Genomic DNA, 21,733 nt, shown 5'->3' with positions numbered 1-21,733 from the left:
GAGAGGGAAATGATAAAGTGACCTTGCGGTGAGTTTATGGTGAAATGATTACATGGAAAATGTGAGACAACTGAACTGATTTTAGAATGTTGACTGATCTGAGAGTGTTCGACTTTTTGGGTTTTAAAATTTGAAGTGGTGTTTGGAAATTTTGTTGTTATTATAAAAAGATGGGCCCAGTGCAGTGGGGGGGTAAAATGGGAAATAAATGGGGTTTTGGAAATTTGCACATGAGGGCATATGATGGAGAAGTTAAGGTTGTCCTGCGTTGTTCCAACACACGTTACTAAAGTGTGATGTAAATCTGTTACTGTTTCTGTCCAGTTTTAGATTCTTTGCTGGTTTGCTTCAGTAAGCATGACTCTGTTTCTTCTATTTTATTTTTATCTTTTTTATTTTACCCATATACCCTTCCATTTTGTTCATAAAATCTTTCCTGTCCCTTTGGAATTAGTCAAATAATATGTTTCAGGAATTAATAACATGGTGATTGGTTAATCACATTCTAAATTATTTAACTACCAAAGTTGAATTTATCTTGTAAAATGCATATCTTTTATCTAATGACATTTTAAGCCCCAATCTATCGATAAAGGACATCTGCCCTCCTAATTTCAGAATTAACATAACCCTCGTGAAACATATATATAACATTATGAATGGACAAAATTGGTTAAGTAAAAGAAGGTAACATTGGATGTTACATTCCCGATAGACTAGGGTAAAAATTATCATTCAGCCTAAAAAATAATTATTGATCCCATTAGAACAATTAGAACCGACCAATAAGGTATTAGACCCAAATTGCAGGTGAAAAGGTTGAGTAAATGGGATTTAGAAAGGGCGAGTCATTTTCACAATTGTGCGGTTGGTGATTGGCTAAATCTCTGGCTCTCTGCAAACAGTAAAAGCCGAAGTACTCTGAAGAAGACATGTCCTAAGACCGTAGTAAACAATGGTTATCACTTATCAGTATCCTATTTCATGGCCATACCCCATAACCCTTTCAACTTGCAGACACGGCGGGGCTCCCAATGTTGAAAGTTTGATGCTTTTAATACTTACAGACAGAGTTCAGGTTACCCTCTGCCTCCCTCTACAGAAAGATTTTTGCTCTACTTTTTCATCTCTCTCGTGAGTCGTGTGTGTGTGAAGCAGCAGCATTTTCGGCCCCTCTTCTCCCTTATCTGCAACATCATAATTGACTACTGCTGAGGCCGAAACTGAAATCATGGTTTCAATTGAGTCAATTCAAGCCCATAATACAATCGACCATGCCCTGCTGCAGCCTGTATTATCACTTTTGGCAGCTGCTCTAGGGAGCAAAATGAGACAAAGACCACACAAAACAACTTACAAACCCTTGTTTTTTTCTTTTTCTTTTTTTTGTAGTTTAGAACACAGAACAGTGATAGACAGTATTCAAGTATTTTTATACTTTTCAACCCTAATAAAATTAAAGCTTCAGAATGTTTTTAACATTGCATATACTGCCAAAGCCCCAGCAACAGATGCTCAAAAGGTGGAAAGTAATAAGAAATTATAGACCTATACGGTATAGCGAGGCTCTGAAAATGGCACACATGATTATTTGTGAATAAATCAAATGTACATAAAGAGTATTGGAAATCATTGCAGGACATGTGATGCAAGAATCAATTAATAAAGAAGGATCAGCCTAGGAGGTCGCCATAATAAATTGGTATTAATCGACACATGCAGAACCATACCTCTCCCAAGCATCAGTTTATCACTCAAGGGGATATTGTGTTATCCTCTTTGATTGTTGAAATTGAATCATCACAACCATCTCATTCATTGAAAACAAACTCATGAGCCTCATTGCCTGATCTCTTTGGGGTACAAACAAACAAGATGATAACCCTCAGTCTTCTTTGATATCCAAAGCAGTCACATATAAATTATTCAATGTAATCAGCAAGAAAACTATTCGAAGTTAATTGTTCAATTCAAAGATCTGGGCAGTATATCCATTCAGATATACTGCAGATATATTTTTCCCTATGCTCCCTTGAAATTATTTGTCTGCTTCAAGCTAGTTCACAAAGCTCTAAACAATATAAGACTTTCAATCGTTACATGGAGCAATAATAAGATTTCAAATTATATCTCTACCAAAATGGTTAATTCCAGCAGTCATAGCACAACTCAACAAATCTTCTACAAATTTGCAACAAGCAGTGAAGAGATTGGTAAACCACCAGTCTGTATTCTTGTACCCACCGAAATAGGCATATCACATCCTACCAACAAAACATAATATGCCTTAACAAAAAGTGATATCAAGTTAGGAAACATCACAAAGCATTTATCATCCTCTTCATCTCAGCGGACCTCCTAGGATCTGGCTCTTCAATTGCTCTTTCGGTGAGTACATGTTTGATACGGCACATTGACTTTCTCACCTGAATTTCATGATGATTAACAACCAAAATCTAGTTAGCAACGCTGTTTCAGGAAGAAGGAAGCAAAGGAAGAGTCTTGGACACGTTATAACAAACTGAAGCCAAAACAACTAGCAAGTGGCATGATTAAACCATTTTCACCCCAGAGATCAAAAATTATTTAAAAAAAAAAAAAAAAAGGAAGTATAATCATCTCTAAAGTTTCTTAATTCTACCAGCTTGGAGAGCATGAATTATAATACCACAACAACTTTTGTATTCATAGTACTCATGTCTCGCTGGTAAAGCATGAATTCCCAACCAGTTAAACTCACAGCCTTCAGGACACTCTTTAATGCATACAATTTAAGGTCCATTGTCTCCATACCAATGATTATTTAACCCTTCCAGATCATGGATGACAGTCAAGCTGCTTAACTACATTCCAGATCACAGAGGAATGCCACAAAACTTAATACGTAAGGGTATCTTTCAGCACAGAAAATGCAAAAAAAATTAATTCCATTATACATTTAGGCTATCGTTCCCCTAAATATAGTACAGTAACCTATGTGTACATAATTTGTGAAAGAAATTAGTCGTTTCATTAGCAGACTGATTGGCAGCAACACAAGTGAGCAATCTGAAACAGATTAAATACCCTTCTTCATGTCATCCCAACTTTCTTTTTCTTCATTTATAGAGGAGTATACTCAAAGATATTCTAGAAACTGGCAAATCATAGCACACTTCCTCTACTGGTGCCCTAGGTTGACTATGAGGTTATATTTTATTTTTCCATATTATAAAAACCAGAGTGTGATTAACCAGAGCTACAAGCAATAATTCTGACTATGTATCATATAATAGGACAAAAAAGTCACTTATACCTTGGGAAGGCGCTCTGGATTGGGAAATCGTAGGTTCTGGGCATGAAGCATCTGGCGCTGAGTCATCAGCATGTTTTTCTCCTTTAACAGAACATACCATAGCTTATGAAGATCATCCCAAGACTTCAAGCGCAGTTCAGAAGCTTTCCAACTTCGACCTGACAGAAATAATATTTTGAGAAAGAATCTTTAATATATACCTTTGATTAAAAATCATTTTTCCATTCCCACAACAAGACACAAATTGTAAGATGAATGTGCAAAATGACCTCACATGCAAACAGATAAATTTGAGAACATAACTAAATTCACACTAAGATATTAACTACTTGATGCATTATCTAAAACAAAAATGATAAATATGGAGCTAATTATTTGGCAAGATGCTTTTGATATCGTAAAACAATAGCTTACAAGTTTATAAATCTGATTTTTTCTGCCACCGCATCACAGAGTAAATAAGAGAATTTGACGAAACTCCATTAATCCTAAAAGTCGAGCTAATAGGAAATGACCCAACAATAGTATTGGCCAAATCATGCAGATCCACGTACAGAAAGACACATATGTGGGTCCAAACATGCAAACTCTTGCTTAATTTTATGAAGGGAACAAAGGAAGTTTTAGGACTTGGACACCAGGCCTCATTGTGGAATTTGCTTTAACACAATGCTGAAACACCATAAATCCCAAATACTTAAGCTCATAGGAAAGACCGAACAATAGTATTCAAATTCTAACATAAGTAATGTCATATTAGCTAGTGATTTAGAGGCCTTAATCCTAGTACACATTCTGCATCCCATGGATAGACAGAGAGGTGGCAGAGGTTTTGGCTTTTGGATTTTAATTAGACTTAACAAAGTCTGGAGGTTCTAAATGAAAAGATTGCGCTTGCTAAACAATATAAGTAAAAGATTATAGCAGAAAAATAGTAAGAATTCAGTAAATCATCAATTTCGTGGAAACGGAGAAAAAAAAAAAAAGCTGAGGTATAACCCACAAAATTAGTGCCACACACATTTTCTACGGCTTCAATTTCAGATAGAGACCAATCATTCTACATGAAAACTCAAGCAAGGCCTAATTTGTGCTCTATTATGAGTTTTTCGGGCCATGGTTGTAAAAGCAATGAGCTGTCAGGCCATATTTTCTCATTCGACCTAGTTTGTGTTCTACAAACTCCAAACTCGTTATTGTAAGATTTTACGACATGGCCTTTCAATTTAGAACAAAGAATAACAGCAACAAAGGCATAAGAAAAAATAAAAAAGCAAATGAGCAGAAAAGAACAATGAGAACATAAATGGTTGTACCATAAACAGGTTTTTGATCATCAGGAGCTCTATCTTTCTCAAAAAGCTCCTCGAGAGGGTTGTGCCCTGACGTAGCCATCGTAGCAGCAGCTCCAGAAGCTGCAGATGACTCTGATTTTGCAGCAGCCAGGAACGACCGCCCAATAAATCTCGTCAAAAACATAACTGCGATTTTACTGTTCGCAAACAAAATGAACCAAAAAAATAAATAAGAGAACATAAAAGTTACAGCAACTAGTTGATAGAAAAAGGAAAAATAAAATAAAATAAAATGGACGTAGATTGAATCAAACCTGAAGAGGGCAAGGAGTTACGGTGCAGATAAAATGTTTGAAGAAAAAACTCAAAGAGTCTCTGGGGTTTTTGTTTCGGGCGTTGGAAGTGAAGGGAGGTTTTAGGGAGTTCAGTGAAGACAAGTGAATTTTTTGCCACGTAAATGGATCAGCAAGTGGGCTGAATCTTATTCTCTTGACTGTGATCCAATATCAGAAATCTAGGCCCATGATCGCATTCGAGAAGACCCAATCCCTCTTGTATTAATAGCCCCATCTAATAAAACTAAAATAAATAGATTGTTATTTTAAATTTAATTATAGTTTTAAATATAAATTTTTATATCGATACTATAAAATTCTCAAATTTATAAACAAACTAGATGACGCTAGAGTATATACAAACAAATATGGAATAATGTTTTATATAGAGCTTTTTTTTTTTTTTTTTTTAATGATCAGAACTGTTCGGACTAACTTATCGTGCACCTCAACTAATTCTCTGAAACTTTAGAATTATCGATCGGATAAGAGCTCCAGTCGTGAGAACTTAACCTTAAAATACCATGTTAGACCTTCCTCTTACTTTTTATCATAAAAAAAAAAAAATCGAACTTGAAAGTCCATATTATAGAATCGAACAAATAATTGATGTTATACGTAAAATTGTCCTTAACCGGCTCAATCAATTTCACCTCGAACGGATTTTCTGATTGAGAACTCTAAAACATGTAGCAATCAACATACACTCTACAACTTTGCGTTGAAATGTCACCATCTTATAGAGAATGCAATATCAAAAAATTAGATGTTGTTTATGTTAATGAGATGAACCAATTACGTCACTCTCATTTTTTGAATTTTTTAAGGTAATTTAAAACTTAACACTGCAGATAAGCCTATTAAGAAAGACTCATCCATCATCAGCATTATGATAGCACACCCTTTTTTTTTTTTTTAAATAGAATTATTAATTTCTCCATTATTGTCCATTGAGTTAAACATGTGAACAACTATTGGATGATTTAACCGTAAAAGAGTAAAAGAGAATCTAATACGATTTCTTAAGTTTCATCATCTTGATAATAAAAGAGTAAAGAGTGATTTAAACATAGTATTCTAAGAGGATTATCTAATATGGTCTTTTAAGTTCAAGTTTCTTTAAGCAATGTTCTGAAAACTGGACCGAACAATGACCCGTTCAAGGGTCTGGTTTCCGGTTTGACCGGTTGGACCGTAATTTATAAAAAAATTTTAGTCCATGAAGGTTTGAAATTCATCAAAAACACCCCTATAATACTCCCTTAAGGTTTGAAATCTATCTAAAACACCCCTATCGCGCGAAGATTCTGGTGAGTGGTGGCTGCAGCAACGATCGACGGCCAATCGAAGCTGGAATCTTGGAACTTTTGATGTGTAGGTGTTGGCGACTCTGATGGTGGTGCTAGAGAGTTTCATTGGCGTCGGAACTCGCCGGAATCAACAAAAGAAATCCGACATCGTGTAAATTTTAGGTGGACGGCGGTCGACGAAGGTTGGACGACAGCGACTAAAAATGGATGGGTTTGGTCGTGGAGATGTCGTCCGTCGAATGGGGGTGTTTTCTCCGTCAAAAGATGTCGGAATTCGTCAAGGTTTAGCTACGATTAGACCGCGATTCGACGCTATTCCGACAATCCAACCGCGGTCCAATCTGGTATAAATCAAAATAGCGGTTTTTTATATATATCGGACTGGATTTACCTCTGATTGTCGGTCGAACAGGTCTGACCAGATAGTCCGATCCAATTTTCAAAATATTATCCTTAAGGATAACAGAATAAAGGAAGGATCTAATATGATCTTTTAAATTTTAGTCATACAATTATTAATAAGAATGATTATTAAAACTTTTACTTTAACGTATAGTTTGAAGAGATTAATTGGGATATGTGTAAACTTTCTTATTTCTAATCATCGGATATTAAAAAATAGAAGAAAAGTTAACCACGTAACTTCAGTTCTCAACCCCAAACGTCTCGTCAATCATGCTCTCTTCACTATCTCATCACTGTGGACGTGGCACATTTATTACCTCATCAGTGACTCAGTGTAACTTTTCATATGGGCCGATCAGCCAAGCCCAGCTCAATTCTCCTTACATAAATAAATGTAAATAACAGAAACAAGGATGAAACGTGGAATAAATACAGGTAAGCTTCGTTAGCTAATTTAGCTAATCCAATTAAATTAATTAGGTGGACACTCTTAAATGACTCAACATATAAAACTGTTTCCTGTAATTAAAGTATATTTTTCATCATAAACAGAAAGAAAACAAGGGAATTTAACTCTAAAATGTACAATATATGGAATTTTATTACAAATTAACGTATATGATTAGGATTCAATTGAGAGGGACCTACACCTACCTCACCTTTCTAATGCATTGAATACGTTAGATAGGTTAAATACATAAGAGCATTAATAAAGGGAAGGTTCTCCCGTTGTATCAAGAGAGACTCACCAACCGCTCTCTATCTATAGCAGGAAAACATTAGCATCACCACCCAACAATTATATCAAATAACTTGTAATCCTACAAGAGTAAGGATGGGCACGGCACGGCCCCGACCTGAAAACTTAAGGGGATTCTATGATCCTGGCCCATAGCTCATTCGAAGAATTTAGAGAATCCTTGAATAAAGCCCGTTCCCCAAACGGGGAATTTGGGGATTCTCCATTTTTGGGTTTTGTATTCTTGTTACCATTTTCTCCAAATTATAATAAACCATTCAAAAAAAAATTAAATCTATAATGATTTATTGATTTATTATAATTAATCAAAACACCCAATGATATAATACACATATATAACATATATATTATGTATTAACATGTGATTATAGATAATAACATATATATGTATATATGTTATATACATTATACTTATATACCATATATAATGTATAATGTCAAATGTATATCATACACAATGTATAATACATATACATTATATATATATTACAAATATTTATAATGATTTATTATATTTAATCTAATTTTATTTATTATCTATTTGTATATGGTTTCATAAAATACTTACACAATTATAATTTGTTATTGTATAATATATGATTGATTTTCAAATATTAAAATTAATATAGATATATATGATTGATTTTTAATTATTAAAATTAATATAGGTGTGTATATATATATATATATATATATATGGGGGCTAGGCCGGGGATTTCGAGGTGGGGACAAAATGGGGCGAGGCAAGACCTATCTCGACCCCGGCCCATCCCCGAATTTCAAGACTAATTTTGGGCCCGATCCGAACCCAAATCCCAAATGATTCCTAGAAACTCCGTCTCGTTTAAGGCGGATCCCTGCGGCTAGGGGTGTTCAAAAGAACCGATTGGAACCAGAATCGGCGGGTACCCTGGGTTTGGTTCCAGTTCTTACCCAGAACCAGTCGTCAATGGGTAGGTTCCGGTTCCAAATTTTTGGAACCGTTACTGTGCAGTTCCGGTTCCGGTTCCTATAGTTAGGAACCAGAACCAGAACCAGGAACCAGGAACCGAGACTAATATAAAATAAAATTAAAAATTAGGGGAGTTAATATAAACTTTTGTAGAAAAAGTAATGTGAATACATTTATATTTATATTTCATAATATTTAAAGTAAGTTGGTTTGACTTTTGCGAATCTACCTTTACAAAGTAATGGAGTTTGTAATTTTGAATTTATAATTTGTAATTTTATTTTTGTTAACAAGTGCCAGGTGGGGGGGTATTTGTAAGTTTTTAAAGGTTTTTTTGCTATTTTAAAAACTTTTGGGGGGTCATGAATTTTACAGGGTACTCAGAACCGGAACCGGAACTGTTGTTACAGGTTCTGGTTCTGGGTACGTTGGTTCCGGTTCTGGTTCCAAATTTCAAGGAACCGTCGGTTCCGGTTCCGGTTCCGATTCCTTCAAAAAGTGTAGGGTATCCGGAACCGAACACCCCTACCTGCGGCACTGGGTTTTATGCCCATATCCCTATACACAAGTAATACTACAATAATAAACGAATCTTACAAACCTAATATGACACTCCTGCCACACTTTTAGGCAACGTCAATAGGTAGAAAAATTAATTAGAAAGCAAAAATCAGTTGTCACATTGGGTTTGTGAGATTCATTTGTTAACCTATCATTATTCATCACATATTACACTCCTAATATCAAATTAGAAAGCGTTAATTTCACATGCTCCATGAGAGATATTTAAGTAAAAAAAAATCCCAACAATTACCATAAACTATTTGATATTTTGAAGAAGTATTTAACATTTTATAATAATGGATCTAAAAAAGTCCGTTTATGCACACTATAAACTCAATGTTATAAGTTAAGTCATAAATGTGATCATGGTGATTGAACTCAAAAAATAACCAAGAAAACAAACTTTCTTAAACCTTACGCTAACTCGGTAGAGTTCAAATGAGATAAATTCAATTATATAGAAGATATTATATTAAAACATTGCTAAAAAACAAAAGGGCCCTAAAAAGGCCGAAGAATTTGCTAAAAAGGTGGTCCCTGTGTGAGGGAAGGTTAGGGTAGGGTGATATGGGTATCCCGTAAAGAATTGAAAGCAACACCCACGTTCTGTCTCTTGTTTTCTTCTTCTTTCTCCTTTCACTTTTTCCAATTCCTCTCTCTCTCTCTCTCTCTCTTTATGAGTCGCCAACATAATTACCGTCATTTTTCTTAATCTCAATCCCCTTGATTAAGGACTTAAGGTTAGGTAATCTCAGTTAACTATTTTAATCACCATACCATCATGATTTTGACATGTCACGATCCCCAGCAAATTTTTGATTGATCTGAGTATTCTGCAGAAATCCCATAAAGCTCTTCTTTTCACTGTAGAATATATCCAATATCCAATCACCCTTTTTCTTTTTCTTTTTTAAATATTGACAAAGGTTGCTTATAGTTATGGACCAAATAAATATGTCCAGCTAATCTTCAACTCGATATGATTCAAACAATCATGTGGGGTTCACGAATTTTAAAGGAATACAGTTGGATTTGCACTTTGATAATCTATTAAATTACTCTTAATATCACCTTACAGTAATTGTATATCCTTAATAATTTAATTATTTTTTTTGCTAATACACTATTAAACTCTGTCACCATTGTTCCACGTACTCGTTTAATTAGTACAGGCTATTATATTATATTTTAATTTATAATAAATAAACAAGATAAGACAATGGACAATTCTTTTTTCTTTTTTTTTTATGTTAATTATCTAGTTTTGTCGCATATATTCAACCACTTTCGTTTGTTAACATTATAAAGGGTGAAAAAAAAAAAAAACAAAACAAAAAAAGAATAATAAAATATAATAAAGTGATTCTGAAGTTAATCTAGATAGAATGAGGTTAACTATTAATTAATTAGTGGTTGATTAGTCTATTTGGAGATTCATGGTGTATGTCAATATTCAACAACTCGTGCGAAGCCTTTAGAATTTCACCAATATCTTGGTCCAAGTCGCACCGACATTTTTAGTAAATAACTTTTTCCCACCCAAAGTTTGCCTTAATGACATTTTTACACAAAAAAAAATAAATCAAAAAATCAAAATACCACTTTTCCACTCAACGTTTATATTCTGTTAATATCTAAAATACACTTCACTTTTTCAATCGGTGTTCAATGATGACGAATTACCAGAAGTTAGGGTAAAAGAATTTTTATAAAGTTAAGGTTGATGGATCGAATGGTGGTGACCGATTGAATATTCATCATCAGAATCAGCCGAAAATCAACTAAGAACAGAAAACTTTAACTTTACGATAGTCGACAATTAGCGAGCAATCAAGTATTGGAGTGAGAGAGGTTTTGTAAAAAGGAGACCGGAGGTTCATATGGTGGTGACGAAGATAATTTTTGTTGTCAAAATTGACTTTAGGTAATAACAGAATATTAATTTTACATGAAAAAGTGGTATTTTGAAATCTTTTGGGTGGGAAAGTGTCATTAAGGCAAACATTGGGTGGGAAAAAGTTCGTTTACTCTTTTTTTAATCCATTAATTACAAGATATTTACTTGTGCTTGTTTAACTACATAGTGACGATGCCCCAAATTAGAAGACTTATGGAAATTAATAAATATAATTAGACTCTAAGATTATTGCAACAACACGCATTAATTCATTATTTCTGAAGTACATATTTGGCATGTGGAACACGTCATTTTGATAATCATAATAATAATTAGATACGTTATGTGTGTTATAACCCACGAAAATGTTTAATTTTTTTTTTTCATGCAATAATGAAGCAAAAATAAAGTTGATAATAAATTCAGTTATTAAGTGAGTGGTTGAAATATAATGAGGTATGTTTCAATTATTAAATGTGGAAAAGGTGATTTTGTAATGTTTAAGTAAATAATAATTAGACTTGTCCTATACTCCTATTAGAATTAGGGAAATTAATATAGTCATAAGCCCTAATGGGATAACCTGACGACCAAGGAGATTTGCTTCCTTTCTTGAATTTTTGAGTTTAAATTTTGAGATCATCTACCACAATAATATTATAGCTTACTTGGTTATTTGGGTTTGTAAGGTATTCAATGAACCTTGGAGATTAGTTGAGGTACGCGTAAGCTGTCCGGACACCTCGGTAGGGCCATCTCAAGAATATTTGTGACCCTAAGTAAGAGTTACTTTGAGAGTCTTCTAATAGTATAAGCATATATTAAAAAAATTATTTCAAATTTATTTTTCTTGGCTTTTGAGATGCAAAATCACTAAGAGAGGTGGGCGACGACCAGCAGGCTAACGAGATCAAGTTGGTGGGGGGTTTTGGAGAGTAGATGTTGGAGAAGTGATGGGTGGTGAAATGGGTGATTTACAATGTTAGGATAGACCAGAAAAGACTTGAGAAGTCGTGACCCCAAAAGGTATTGGTGATCGATGATTGGCAAAGTAAACGGATGAGGTATGATAGGGGTTTTGGTAAGAGGGTTGAGGGGAGGAAGATGGCAGTGTGAAGGAAGGCCAACAACACCGGGTACATGCCAAAAAGTCCAAAAATGGTTATCGCACGCGATGGAGTTGGGGTTGATTCGTAAAAAATCGGTCAAATTGAGGGATATCGAGGTTGGGAAAACACTTAGGAAATGATAAAATGATTATTCCTGTCGATTTTGGTGAGAAAATCAATTGAAATCAACTCCAAACGACCAGTGGTGGAAGAGGGGTGGAGATGATTTATGTGAATGTCGAATTTTGGAATTGAATTGAGGGTGAGTAATTTGAGACATAAAAATGACAATTTTAGCCTTTCACTGTTAAAAGAAATTCAATGTGTTAATTTAGGAGTGTAAATTGGAATATATGAAACTAAAGATACAAACTTGCTATTTCGTAAAACTTTGGGTGAGAATATATGTAAAAAGTTTATAATAAATTTGAGTTTTTTTGAGTTTTTTTTTTTTTTTTGTTTCGATCCCTTGGGCTAGTCTGGATAAGAAATTATATACTATTTTTATTTTTGTAATATATTCAAAAAAATTATAAAAAAATTGGGTCACTTTTGGCGATATTTTGGGGAGGCCCTAGGCAGGTGCCTCGCTTGCCTACCCCTTGGGTTGGCCCTGCACCTNTAGTGACGATGCCCCAAATTAGAAGACTTACGGAAATTAATAAATATAATTAGATTCTAAGATTATTGCAATAACACGCATTAATTCATTATTTCTGAAGTATATATTTGGCATGTGGAACACGTCATTTTGAAAATCATAATAATAATTAGATACGTTATGTGTGTTATAACCCACGAAAATGTTTAATTTTTTTTTTTCATGCAATAATGAAGCAAAAATAAAGTTGATAATAAATTCTGTTATTAAGTGAGTGGTTGAAATATGATGAGGTATGTTTCAGTTATTAAATATGGAAAAGGTGATCTTGTAATGTTTAAGTAAATAATAATTAGACTTGTCCTATACTCCTATTAGAATTAGGGAAATTAATATAGTCATAAGCCCTAATGGGATAACCCGACGGCCAAGGAGATTTATTCTCTTTTTTGAATTTTTGAGTTCAAATTTTGGGACCACTTACCACAAAAATATTATTGCTTATTTGGTCATCTGGACTTGTAAGATATTCAATGGATCTTGAAGATTAATTGAGGTACGAGCAAGCTGTCCAGACACATCGACAGAGTCATCTCAAGAATATTTGTGACCCTAAGCAAGAGTTACTTTGAAAGTCTTCTAATAATTTTAGCATATATTAAAAAAAAATCATTTCAAATTTATTTTTTTTGGCTTTTGAGATGCAAAATCACTAAGAGAGGTGGGGTGACCAGCGGGCTAACGAGATCAAGTTAGTGGGGGGTTTTGGAGAGCAGATTTTGGAGAAGTGATGGGTGGTGAAATGGGTGATTAATAATGTTAGGATAGACCGGAAAAGGCTTGAGAAGTTACGACCCCAAGAGGTATTGGTGACCGACGATTGGCAGAGTAAACAGATGAGGTATGATAGGGGTTTTGGTAAGAGGGCTGGGGGGAGGAAGATGGTGGTGTGAAGGAAGGCTAATGACACCGGGTACATGCCAAAAAGTCCGAAAATGACTGTCGCACGCGATGGAGCTGGGTTGCAAGATTTGTAAAAAATGGGTCAAATCGAGGGCTATCAAGGCTAAGAAAATACTTAGGAAATGATAAAGTGATTATTCCTCTCGATTTTGGTGAGTAAATCAATTGGAATTAGCTCAAAGCGACCAGTGGTGGAAGAGGGGTGGAGATGATTTATGTAAATGTCGAATTTTGGAATTGAATTGGGGGTGAGTAATTTGACGCATGAAAATAACCATTTTAGCCTTTCACTGTTAAAAGAAATTCAATGTGTTAATTTAGGAGTGTAAATTATAATATATGAAACTAAAGGTACAAACTTGCTATTTCGTCAAACTCTGGGTGAGAATATACGTAAAAAGTTTATAATTAATTTTAGCTTTTTTGGCTTTTTTTTTTGGGGTCCCTTGGGCTAGTCTAGATAAGAAAATATATACTATTTTTATTTTTGTAATATATTAAAAAAAATTATAAAAAATTTAGGTCATTTTTGGCCCTATTTTTTGGGGCCCTAGGCAAGTGTCTCGCCTTTCTACCCATTGGGTTGGCCCTGCACCTCGGTTACCAATAAATATATATAGTCAAGAGCTTGTAAATAGAAGGTAAAAAACTATTTCTCGATGGTTGAGCGGTTCGATAATGACTCTTGGATGTATTACTCAAGAAATTTGAATTCTAGTCTCTCTTTGGTTGTTAATTGGGATAGCTACTAGAGCTCTTACCCAACCGATAGTTTTAGGGTCTCAGGGAGTAGTTGAGATGATAGTAAGCCGGTTCGGACACTTCAGTTATAAAAAAAATTATATATACATAAAAAAATAATATATAATATTTTGTTTATAACCGAGGTGTCCGAGCTAGGTCTCAATTACATATTTGAGACCTTAAAATTATCGATTAGATAAAAGCTCCAGTAGTTATTCCTATTAATAACTAGAAGAGAGACTAGAACTTAGATTTATTGAGTAAAGAAAATTCAATTTTAAATTTCTTAATATAATTAATTGAACATACTTTTAGCTCTGAATATTAAAAGTTCAAATATCTTATTTTAAATATCATCAAATTTGAAATCCCTTCTCCATATAATCCATCAAATAACTCAATATTTTCTTTGAATTAAGAAGCGGCCAAAGAATAAGGAAATTATGAGAGAGAGAGAGAGAGAGAGAGATTTGGGGGGGCCGGGGCGGCTAATGACTAATCTATACATTGCTGAATTTCTGATTTCTTATTTAAGATGGAGAATTTGTCGGCTGTCCTCTTTTTTCAATTCCTCTTACACACTCCACACGTGATTTTCTTTCCCTCCTTTCCAAATTACCCCTTCCTCAACCTCTCCCTTTGGCGGAGCCTTCTAACTTTTCCAACCCTCATTTCGTCATTTCCCTCTACGAAAACTTGATCATTTGTCCATAAACTGACACGACGTAGTTTTCGTTCTTAAAAGAATCAATTTTAGCCTTGTCAATATTATATATTTTTCTCCGGTCAGTAGTTTCTCTCTTCCCACAGTTTTTTCTCACTTGGATGTGATATGATTGAACCAACTGACTAATCAAACTTAAATTTAATGACCCAAAACAAAAAATAAAAAAAACACAAAAACAACCGCTATTCATTTTTGCTACACAGAAAACATTTTTATTTATTTATTTGTATTTATAATCTTCTGTTCAGTTCAGTTGTTCTCTCTCTCTCTCTCTCTCTCTGCTTTAAAGTGAAAGCATATTTTTGGTGTGGGACGTGATTTATTGAAAGTCTTGACTTTTGATGCAATTTCACTTGATTTTGCTTTGAAAGATTGTTAAAAAGTTGAAAAGGTACTTTATTTACTTGCTTTCCTTCAAACTTACTTTCTTATCAATTTTCGGTTTCAATTATTAATTTTTACCATACATTTGTATCTATATCTATAGACCTCTCTAGGCTCTGGTACAAGGAGGCTTACACTTTTCTTACTTTTCACACACAACCCCCAGCTCCATTATTCTCTACTTCACTATCTTTGTGGGTACTGCTATACATGTGAGTTGTGTTTTCTTTGTTTTCTTGTCTTTTTTTTTTCTGCTACCTTCTTCAACATTCAGGATCTGGGTTTTGCTCAGATTTGTGTTTTGTTTCCTCTTCTTAGCTGCTCTGCTTCTTCGTTTTTTTGGTAGTTTTAGAGGAGGAGAGAAGCAAGATCATGTCTGGCGGCGGAGCAGCAAAACCACCCCCTGAGCCACAGCCACACCCCTCAAAGGATCAGCTTCCCAACATTTCTTATTGCATTACTAGTCCTCCACCATGGCGTAAGTTTTTTTTTTTTTTAATTTTTTATATTTTTTTCTGTTCATTTGGATTATAGATTCTGCTTTTTTGAGGTTTTGAGTTATGTGTTTGGATTTTTTTTTATTTTTTATTTTTTTTTATTGTGAGTGATTGTTTTGGTTTCTGAGTAAGATTATTCTGTATCCGGTTTAGTAGATTCCAAGTAGTAAAGGTTTTGGTAATGTTAATTTGTCTAGGATATGCTCTTTCTCTGTGTTGTTCTTTTAGCTGAAAGTAGCTTTTCTCCTTTTGAGTCTTCTCGTCTTTTGGGTATATACCCCTTTTAAAAAAAGTTAATATGCCATTTTGTCAAAATAAACCTAATTATTCTTCTCACTTTTTGGATTCTAATTTTCAAAAATTTAAAAGGAATATTACTTTACATAATTTTTTTTTTTTTTTTTTTGCTTATTATGTGATTAAGTTTCAGTTCTGAGAAATTAAAATTAGCTTATTTTTTTAAATTACTGAAATTCTTGTTTTGAAATGTGTGTAATTTGTTAAATAACCTGTGCTCAGTTTATTGAATTGTGGTGTATTTCTGATGCAGCTGAGGCTATTCTTCTTGGTTTTCAACATTACCTTGTGATGCTGGGGACGACAGTTCTCATTCCGACGGCGCTTGTTCCCCAGATGGGAGGTGGAAATGTAGGGCCTGAGGACAATAAATTTAACATAATATAGAAGAGTCCTTTTGATCTCTAGATATATAGCATGATTAATGCACATTTGCTGTTCTTGTAGGAGGAGAAAGCTAAGGTTATCCAGACACTGCTCTTTGTTGCTGGTTTGAACACATTGCTGCAATCATTTTTTGGGACTCGACTACCAGCTGTTATGGGAGGGTCTTACACTTTTGTCCCTACAACAATTTCAATTATCCTTGCTGGTCGATTCAGTGATGGTGCTGACCCTGTTGAGGTTTTACCATCTCAACCCATTACTGTGTATTAATGGTGCTTGTTTGGAATGATAAATTGTAGGATACATGTTGACCTACATGAAATATGCTTAGTATACAGTGTGGAATATAATTTCTGCAATTTATGCCTTCAAATATCTTGTCAGCTAACATTCTGTTGGGGCTTAATATTTTCTCAAAAACCTAATTATGGGATGGTTACACTCAGAAGTTCATATTAAAAATTCCAATTAGAAAGAAAATGAAGTAGATAGATGTAAGGGAAGATATATTGGCCATTTTAACACCACATTGGTCTCGTAGATGTTATTACCTTCTGGGTTCTAACCATGTTTTGGTTTGATGCTTATTCAGAAATTTAAGAGAACCATGAGGGCAATCCAGGGTTCTCTCATTGTTGCATCGACTCTTCAGATTGTCCTAGGCTTCAGTGGGCTTTGGCGTAATGTTACAAGGTTAGTTAAGAAACCAAACTGATGCTAATAAATTAAAACAAGAGTGGACTACTTAAAACATTTTTTTCTTTCCTCGCTGCTGATTCTAATTACATGGTTTGCTATTCTGTTATGGGTGTTTTCTTGTTAAAGTTTTGAAAGTGATGCTAATTAGCCTTTTGCTATTTTCAGGTTTCTAAGCCCACTTTCAGCTGTTCCTTTAGTTGCTCTAGTGGGTTTTGGGCTGTATGAGTTTGGTTTTCCGGGAGTAAGTCTTGTTTTGCTGACTTTACTTTATCAAAGATGCACATCATCCACCCATCCATACTCAAATACTAATAAATCATCTATCCAGTGATGGCTGTTGTCTCTTTGTTTTTGTTTAGGTTGCCAAATGTGTGGAGATTGGACTGCCTCAGCTTCTCCTCATAGTATTTATTTCTCAGGTATGTCCAATTATCTGTTACACGAAGTTTCTTGTTACAATTGAATTATGTGTCGTGGTGAAAGGGTTCCTGCTGGGGTTTCTGCCCCCCGCTCTTCGCCTAATTGTGTAGCACCTTGTGTAGTACAATCTCTTTCTGTTTGTGATTTTTATCTCTGTTACCCTTTTAAATTAATTGTGTGCTTGTTTTGCAGTATTTGCCCCATATCATAAGCCGAGGGAAAAATATCTTTGATCGTTTCGCTGTAATATTTTCTGTGGTTATTGTGTGGATCTATGCTCACCTACTCACAGTGGGTGGGGCCTATAATAATGTTGGACCTAAAACTCAAGCTAGCTGTCGAACTGATCGTGCTGGACTTATAGATGCTGCTCCCTGGTAAATTGACCTGTATATGTTAACAAGTTGCTTGTTTAAGCATTTCTTTACTTGCATCATGCTTGTTCAATCTCTGAAATGAGGTATTTACTTGTGATTGGTTGTGCTTATCTCATAAAACTACCCATGGTATAGCTATATTTTCTGGAAATTTGGTATTTAATAATTATTGTTGTCAATGCTCGATTGTCAAACTTATTTTGTTAGTTGGCGTGGGAGCCAAAAACTCGGCACTTTGACATGCGTGTCATAAACTATTGTGTAGCTAGGGGAGGAAAGATGTTAAGATGATGGAATCAATCTAATAACGAGCTTGAATTACTTAGGTTTCGATATGATCTTACAATACTGGAGTGACATGGTCTATTTGAAAATATTCAGCTTAGATGATTTGTTTGAATTGGCTGATTTAGTTCATATAGGAGAAGGCTTCTGATGCTTTAAGTTTGCTTAACCCTCATGGAACTATGAACCACTGAGTATTTTCTCTTGCAAGTATTGGCAGCAATTACTGTCCATGATTACTTTTATAATGTGTACATCTTGTTAAATTATATGAGTAACCTAGAGTATAATTTGTAATTCTTGAAATAGATTTATTTACAACCCTTTGTGAATTTAACATGTGGTTTTAAGTGTGGCTTATTATTTCTGTATTCCTTACTGTTATTATGGTCTTGCAGGATAAGAGTTCCTTGGCCTTTCCAGTGGGGAGCACCCGCATTTGATGCTGGTGAAGCCTTTGCAATGATGATGGCCTCATTTGTTGCTCTTGTTGAGGTTTGTTTTTTTTCCTTTGCTCTTCCCCTTTTTCTTTTTGCTTCTAGATTAAGGACCAAAATGTTTTATAATTTATGCTTTTGATGTTATTGGCAGTCTTTCTTTCTGCCCTACCATTTTATTTCAACTCCTATACCCAATGAGCTAGTAAAACAGTTTCAAATTTTGATAGTCATACTTTTGAAAAAGCTGATTCTTGGGGATTATGGTGATATCGAATCCATAGGCAAAGGACTGAAACTAAAATTTTCATATTCTGTATCCTATAGACTTCAGTAATTATTATTTTTTTGGTTGTCCATATTGCATTTTAAACATGCATTTATGTGGCTTAGTTGATATTTTGTGGGATATTTGATTACAATGTTGTTTAGTTTCTTGAAGTACACTCATTCTCATTTACATCCAATGATTTCAGTCCACTGGTGCTTTCATTGCGGTGTCAAGGTATGCAAGTGCAACTCCCATGCCACCTTCAGTTCTCAGCCGTGGTGTTGGTTGGCAGGTAATCTCAAAGGCTTGTCTCATCTTCTTCTTGGTTTTTGGGTGGGGTGGTGGGGGAAGGGCTGGCTTGGTCCTGTTTCATAGGAATAGTTTGTTTTTTTAGGTAAGTTTTTCATAACCATATCACTGACGCAGGCTCTTGCATGCAAGTTTTTATTTCCTCTTCATATCTTGCATGTCCTTACGGAAGTTTCAACCTCAGCGTACACATCATTTAAAACCACATTGATTGATTGATCAAAAGGAAACATTTGATAAGTAAAAGTCAAAATTAATAAACTTTGGCTGAAATCATGTTAAATATATGTTAGAAATATAAAAGCATAATTCCTGGAGTTAGTGGCTGACTTCTTTCGACTGCATCATCATCTTAAATTTCAGGTGAATATTAAGTTCTTATTATTAATGAATCAATATTTTGTTTTTTCTTCAGGGAGTTGGCATTTTGTTGTCCGGATTATTTGGGACTGTGAATGGAACTTCTGTATCTGTGTAAGCTATTGCCGGGCCTACCTTTCTGCTGGATGAGCATTCTATGTTGATAAATTGGAAAATGGAGATTCATATTTACCTAAAATTGTTTATATGCAGAGAGAATGCTGGTCTTTTGGCCTTGACAAGAGTTGGAAGCCGAAGGGTTGTCCAAATATCTGCTGGCTTTATGATTTTCTTCTCTGTTCTTGGTAAGTTGATTTTGTGAATATTTTTTTAAAGGTTTGATATATTATTGGCATTCTTTTCAAGTGTTTTGTTCATATGATCAGTTCATTTATCATTATCGTGCAGGGAAATTTGGAGCAGTATTTGCTTCAATACCAGGACCCATTATTGCAGCTTTGTATTGCCTTTTCTTTGCTTATGTGGGTATGTATGGTTAACAAGAGTTTTGTGGATCTCCGCTTTATTTATGGTCTCAGTGACCAAAAGTTCATTCCATTACGCCTGTGCAGGTGCTGTAGGTCTTAGCTTCCTTCAGTTCTGCCACCTCAACAGCTTTCGAGTAAAGTTCATACTAGGCTTCTCCATCTTCATCGGTTTGTCTGTGCCACAGTACTTCAATGAGTACACTGCCATTAATGGATATGGTCCAGTTCACACAAGTGCAAGATGGGTATGCATAAAATTTATCAATCTCTTGATCTCTACTAAGCTTTTAATAAAATATACATTATCACTGGTTGCGCTTCATTGATGTGATTGTCATGCTCTTCTTATTGGCAGTTCAACGACATTGTAAATGTTCCTTTCTCATCAGAACCATTTGTTGCGGGTATCGTAGCATTTTTCCTGGATAACACACTTCATAAAAAGGATGGTCAAATCAGGAAAGACAGGGGTAAGCATTGGTGGGACAAGTTCAGATCCTTCAAGGGTGATACAAGGAGTGAAGAATTCTATTCCCTGCCCTTCAATTTAAACAAATATTTCCCATCTGTGTGATTGAGGCAGCACTAAGTTAAGTCGGTTTTAGCAAATATTGCTCTCCCAAATGTTTTCTGGAGCTCTTTGTGGAGACATATTAAATATCTTCATGTTCTCTCTTGTGAAATCTAATCACACGCTATATAGCAGTAAAAGATAGTATGTTTCTCTATAGGATGGTCAAAGAACATTTGTCGAATTGTTTTGTTTTTTTCTTTCTGTAAATCCAATGCAAGACGCTGATTTGAGGTAGCAATGATGCTGTTATATTGCCTTTCTCATTCACCTGGTTTTGATATTTTTCCTTGTAGATTCTAGTCCAGCATCTGCACATTTATCATTTCATGAAACTCAAATACTATGCCAGACTGAAATACCTTATCAGGTTTACATTATGAACAATTTCAAACAACATTTTTTAAAGGAAATGCGTCAAATCCAGCAGAAAACCTTTAAAGTTTAAAACCAACATTATGTTTAGTAATATGGGGGCACAAACGTGGTAAGTTGAGGTCATATTTGTGGGTTTGTTTGAGCGATTATTTCCATTTCTAAGTTGCTGGAAAAAAGCACTGAAGAAAGGAATAAAAGTTAATCATAAAAGTTGCAAAGAGCTGGGTACTACTTCTGCAAAAAGCAGATTTAAATGGAGATGCTCCATTTTGTAGTAAAGGCCCATCAATGACCCAGTGAATAATAGATATAAAGATGTATAAAATATCACTCACTTTATACATAGCTGACAACAGATGCTCAGAGAATCCTTTAGAAAAAATCAATATCCAGCCATCCCACTATTCTTTAACTTTTGGTCTCAATTATAAACTAACCAGAAATCAACCATTCTATTAACTGGATTATCTGAAAACCATTATGGGATTTGGTCTTATAAAGATCTTAGCAAACAGATTTTTGTCGTCCCAACTGAAATGAATTTGTAGCACATTTAAGACCCTTATTTAACTACACAAAATTCTCTCAATTTTTTAGTTCTCCATCTTACCTACTT

The 21,733-nt window shown here is 34.6% G+C and overlaps 2 protein-coding genes across 2 annotated transcripts; one reads left to right on the top strand and one right to left on the bottom strand.

Annotated features, from left to right (window-relative positions):
• Positions 1-1,842: 1,842 nt before the first annotated feature.
• LOC116136345 (39S ribosomal protein L47, mitochondrial) lies at positions 1,843-5,032 on the bottom strand. The gene is made up of 4 exons (XM_031422055.1): positions 4,905-5,032; positions 4,612-4,787; positions 3,296-3,453; positions 1,843-2,426 (listed from the first exon to the last, which is right to left on the bottom strand). The coding sequence occupies exons 2-4, from the start codon at positions 4,772-4,774 to the stop codon at positions 2,319-2,321; spliced, it is 429 nt and encodes a 142-aa protein (XP_031277915.1). The 5' UTR covers positions 4,775-4,787; positions 4,905-5,032; the 3' UTR covers positions 1,843-2,318.
• Positions 5,033-15,201: 10,169 nt separating this feature from the next.
• On the top strand, positions 15,202-21,009 carry LOC116135529 (nucleobase-ascorbate transporter 6). The gene is made up of 16 exons (XM_031421239.1): positions 15,202-15,348; positions 15,445-15,553; positions 15,688-15,819; positions 16,389-16,486; positions 16,583-16,759; positions 17,115-17,215; positions 17,387-17,462; positions 17,581-17,640; positions 17,834-18,018; positions 18,702-18,798; positions 19,217-19,303; positions 19,736-19,794; positions 19,894-19,985; positions 20,089-20,166; positions 20,253-20,413; positions 20,524-21,009. The coding sequence occupies exons 3-16, from the start codon at positions 15,714-15,716 to the stop codon at positions 20,740-20,742; spliced, it is 1,596 nt and encodes a 531-aa protein (XP_031277099.1). The 5' UTR covers positions 15,202-15,348; positions 15,445-15,553; positions 15,688-15,713; the 3' UTR covers positions 20,743-21,009.
• Positions 21,010-21,733: the final 724 nt, after the last annotated feature.

This window comes from Pistacia vera, unplaced genomic scaffold (assembly GCF_008641045.1).
Source record: "Pistacia vera cultivar Batoury unplaced genomic scaffold, PisVer_v2 Contig109, whole genome shotgun sequence".
NCBI lineage: Eukaryota > Viridiplantae > Streptophyta > Magnoliopsida > Sapindales > Anacardiaceae > Pistacia > Pistacia vera.
Note: the sequence above shows the minus strand (reverse complement) of the source record. Positions and strands in the feature narration are given on the sequence as shown.

Coding starts and splice junctions, on each gene's coding strand:
- LOC116136345 (XM_031422055.1), bottom strand. CDS start 4,774: ATGTTTTTGACGAGATTTATTGGGCGGTCGTTCCTGGCTGCTGCAAAA. Junction 3,454..4,611: donor TGATCAAAAACCTGTTTATG/GTACAACCATTT, acceptor TATTTCTGTCAG/GTCGAAGTTGGAAAGCTTCT. Junction 2,427..3,295: donor ATCCAGAGCGCCTTCCCAAG/GTATAAGTGACT, acceptor CATGAAATTCAG/GTGAGAAAGTCAATGTGCCG.
- LOC116135529 (XM_031421239.1), top strand. CDS start 15,714: ATGTCTGGCGGCGGAGCAGCAAAACCACCCCCTGAGCCACAGCCACAC. Junction 17,463..17,580: donor ATGAGTTTGGTTTTCCGGGA/GTAAGTCTTGTT, acceptor GTTTTTGTTTAG/GTTGCCAAATGTGTGGAGAT. Junction 20,414..20,523: donor TTCACACAAGTGCAAGATGG/GTATGCATAAAA, acceptor TCTTATTGGCAG/TTCAACGACATTGTAAATGT.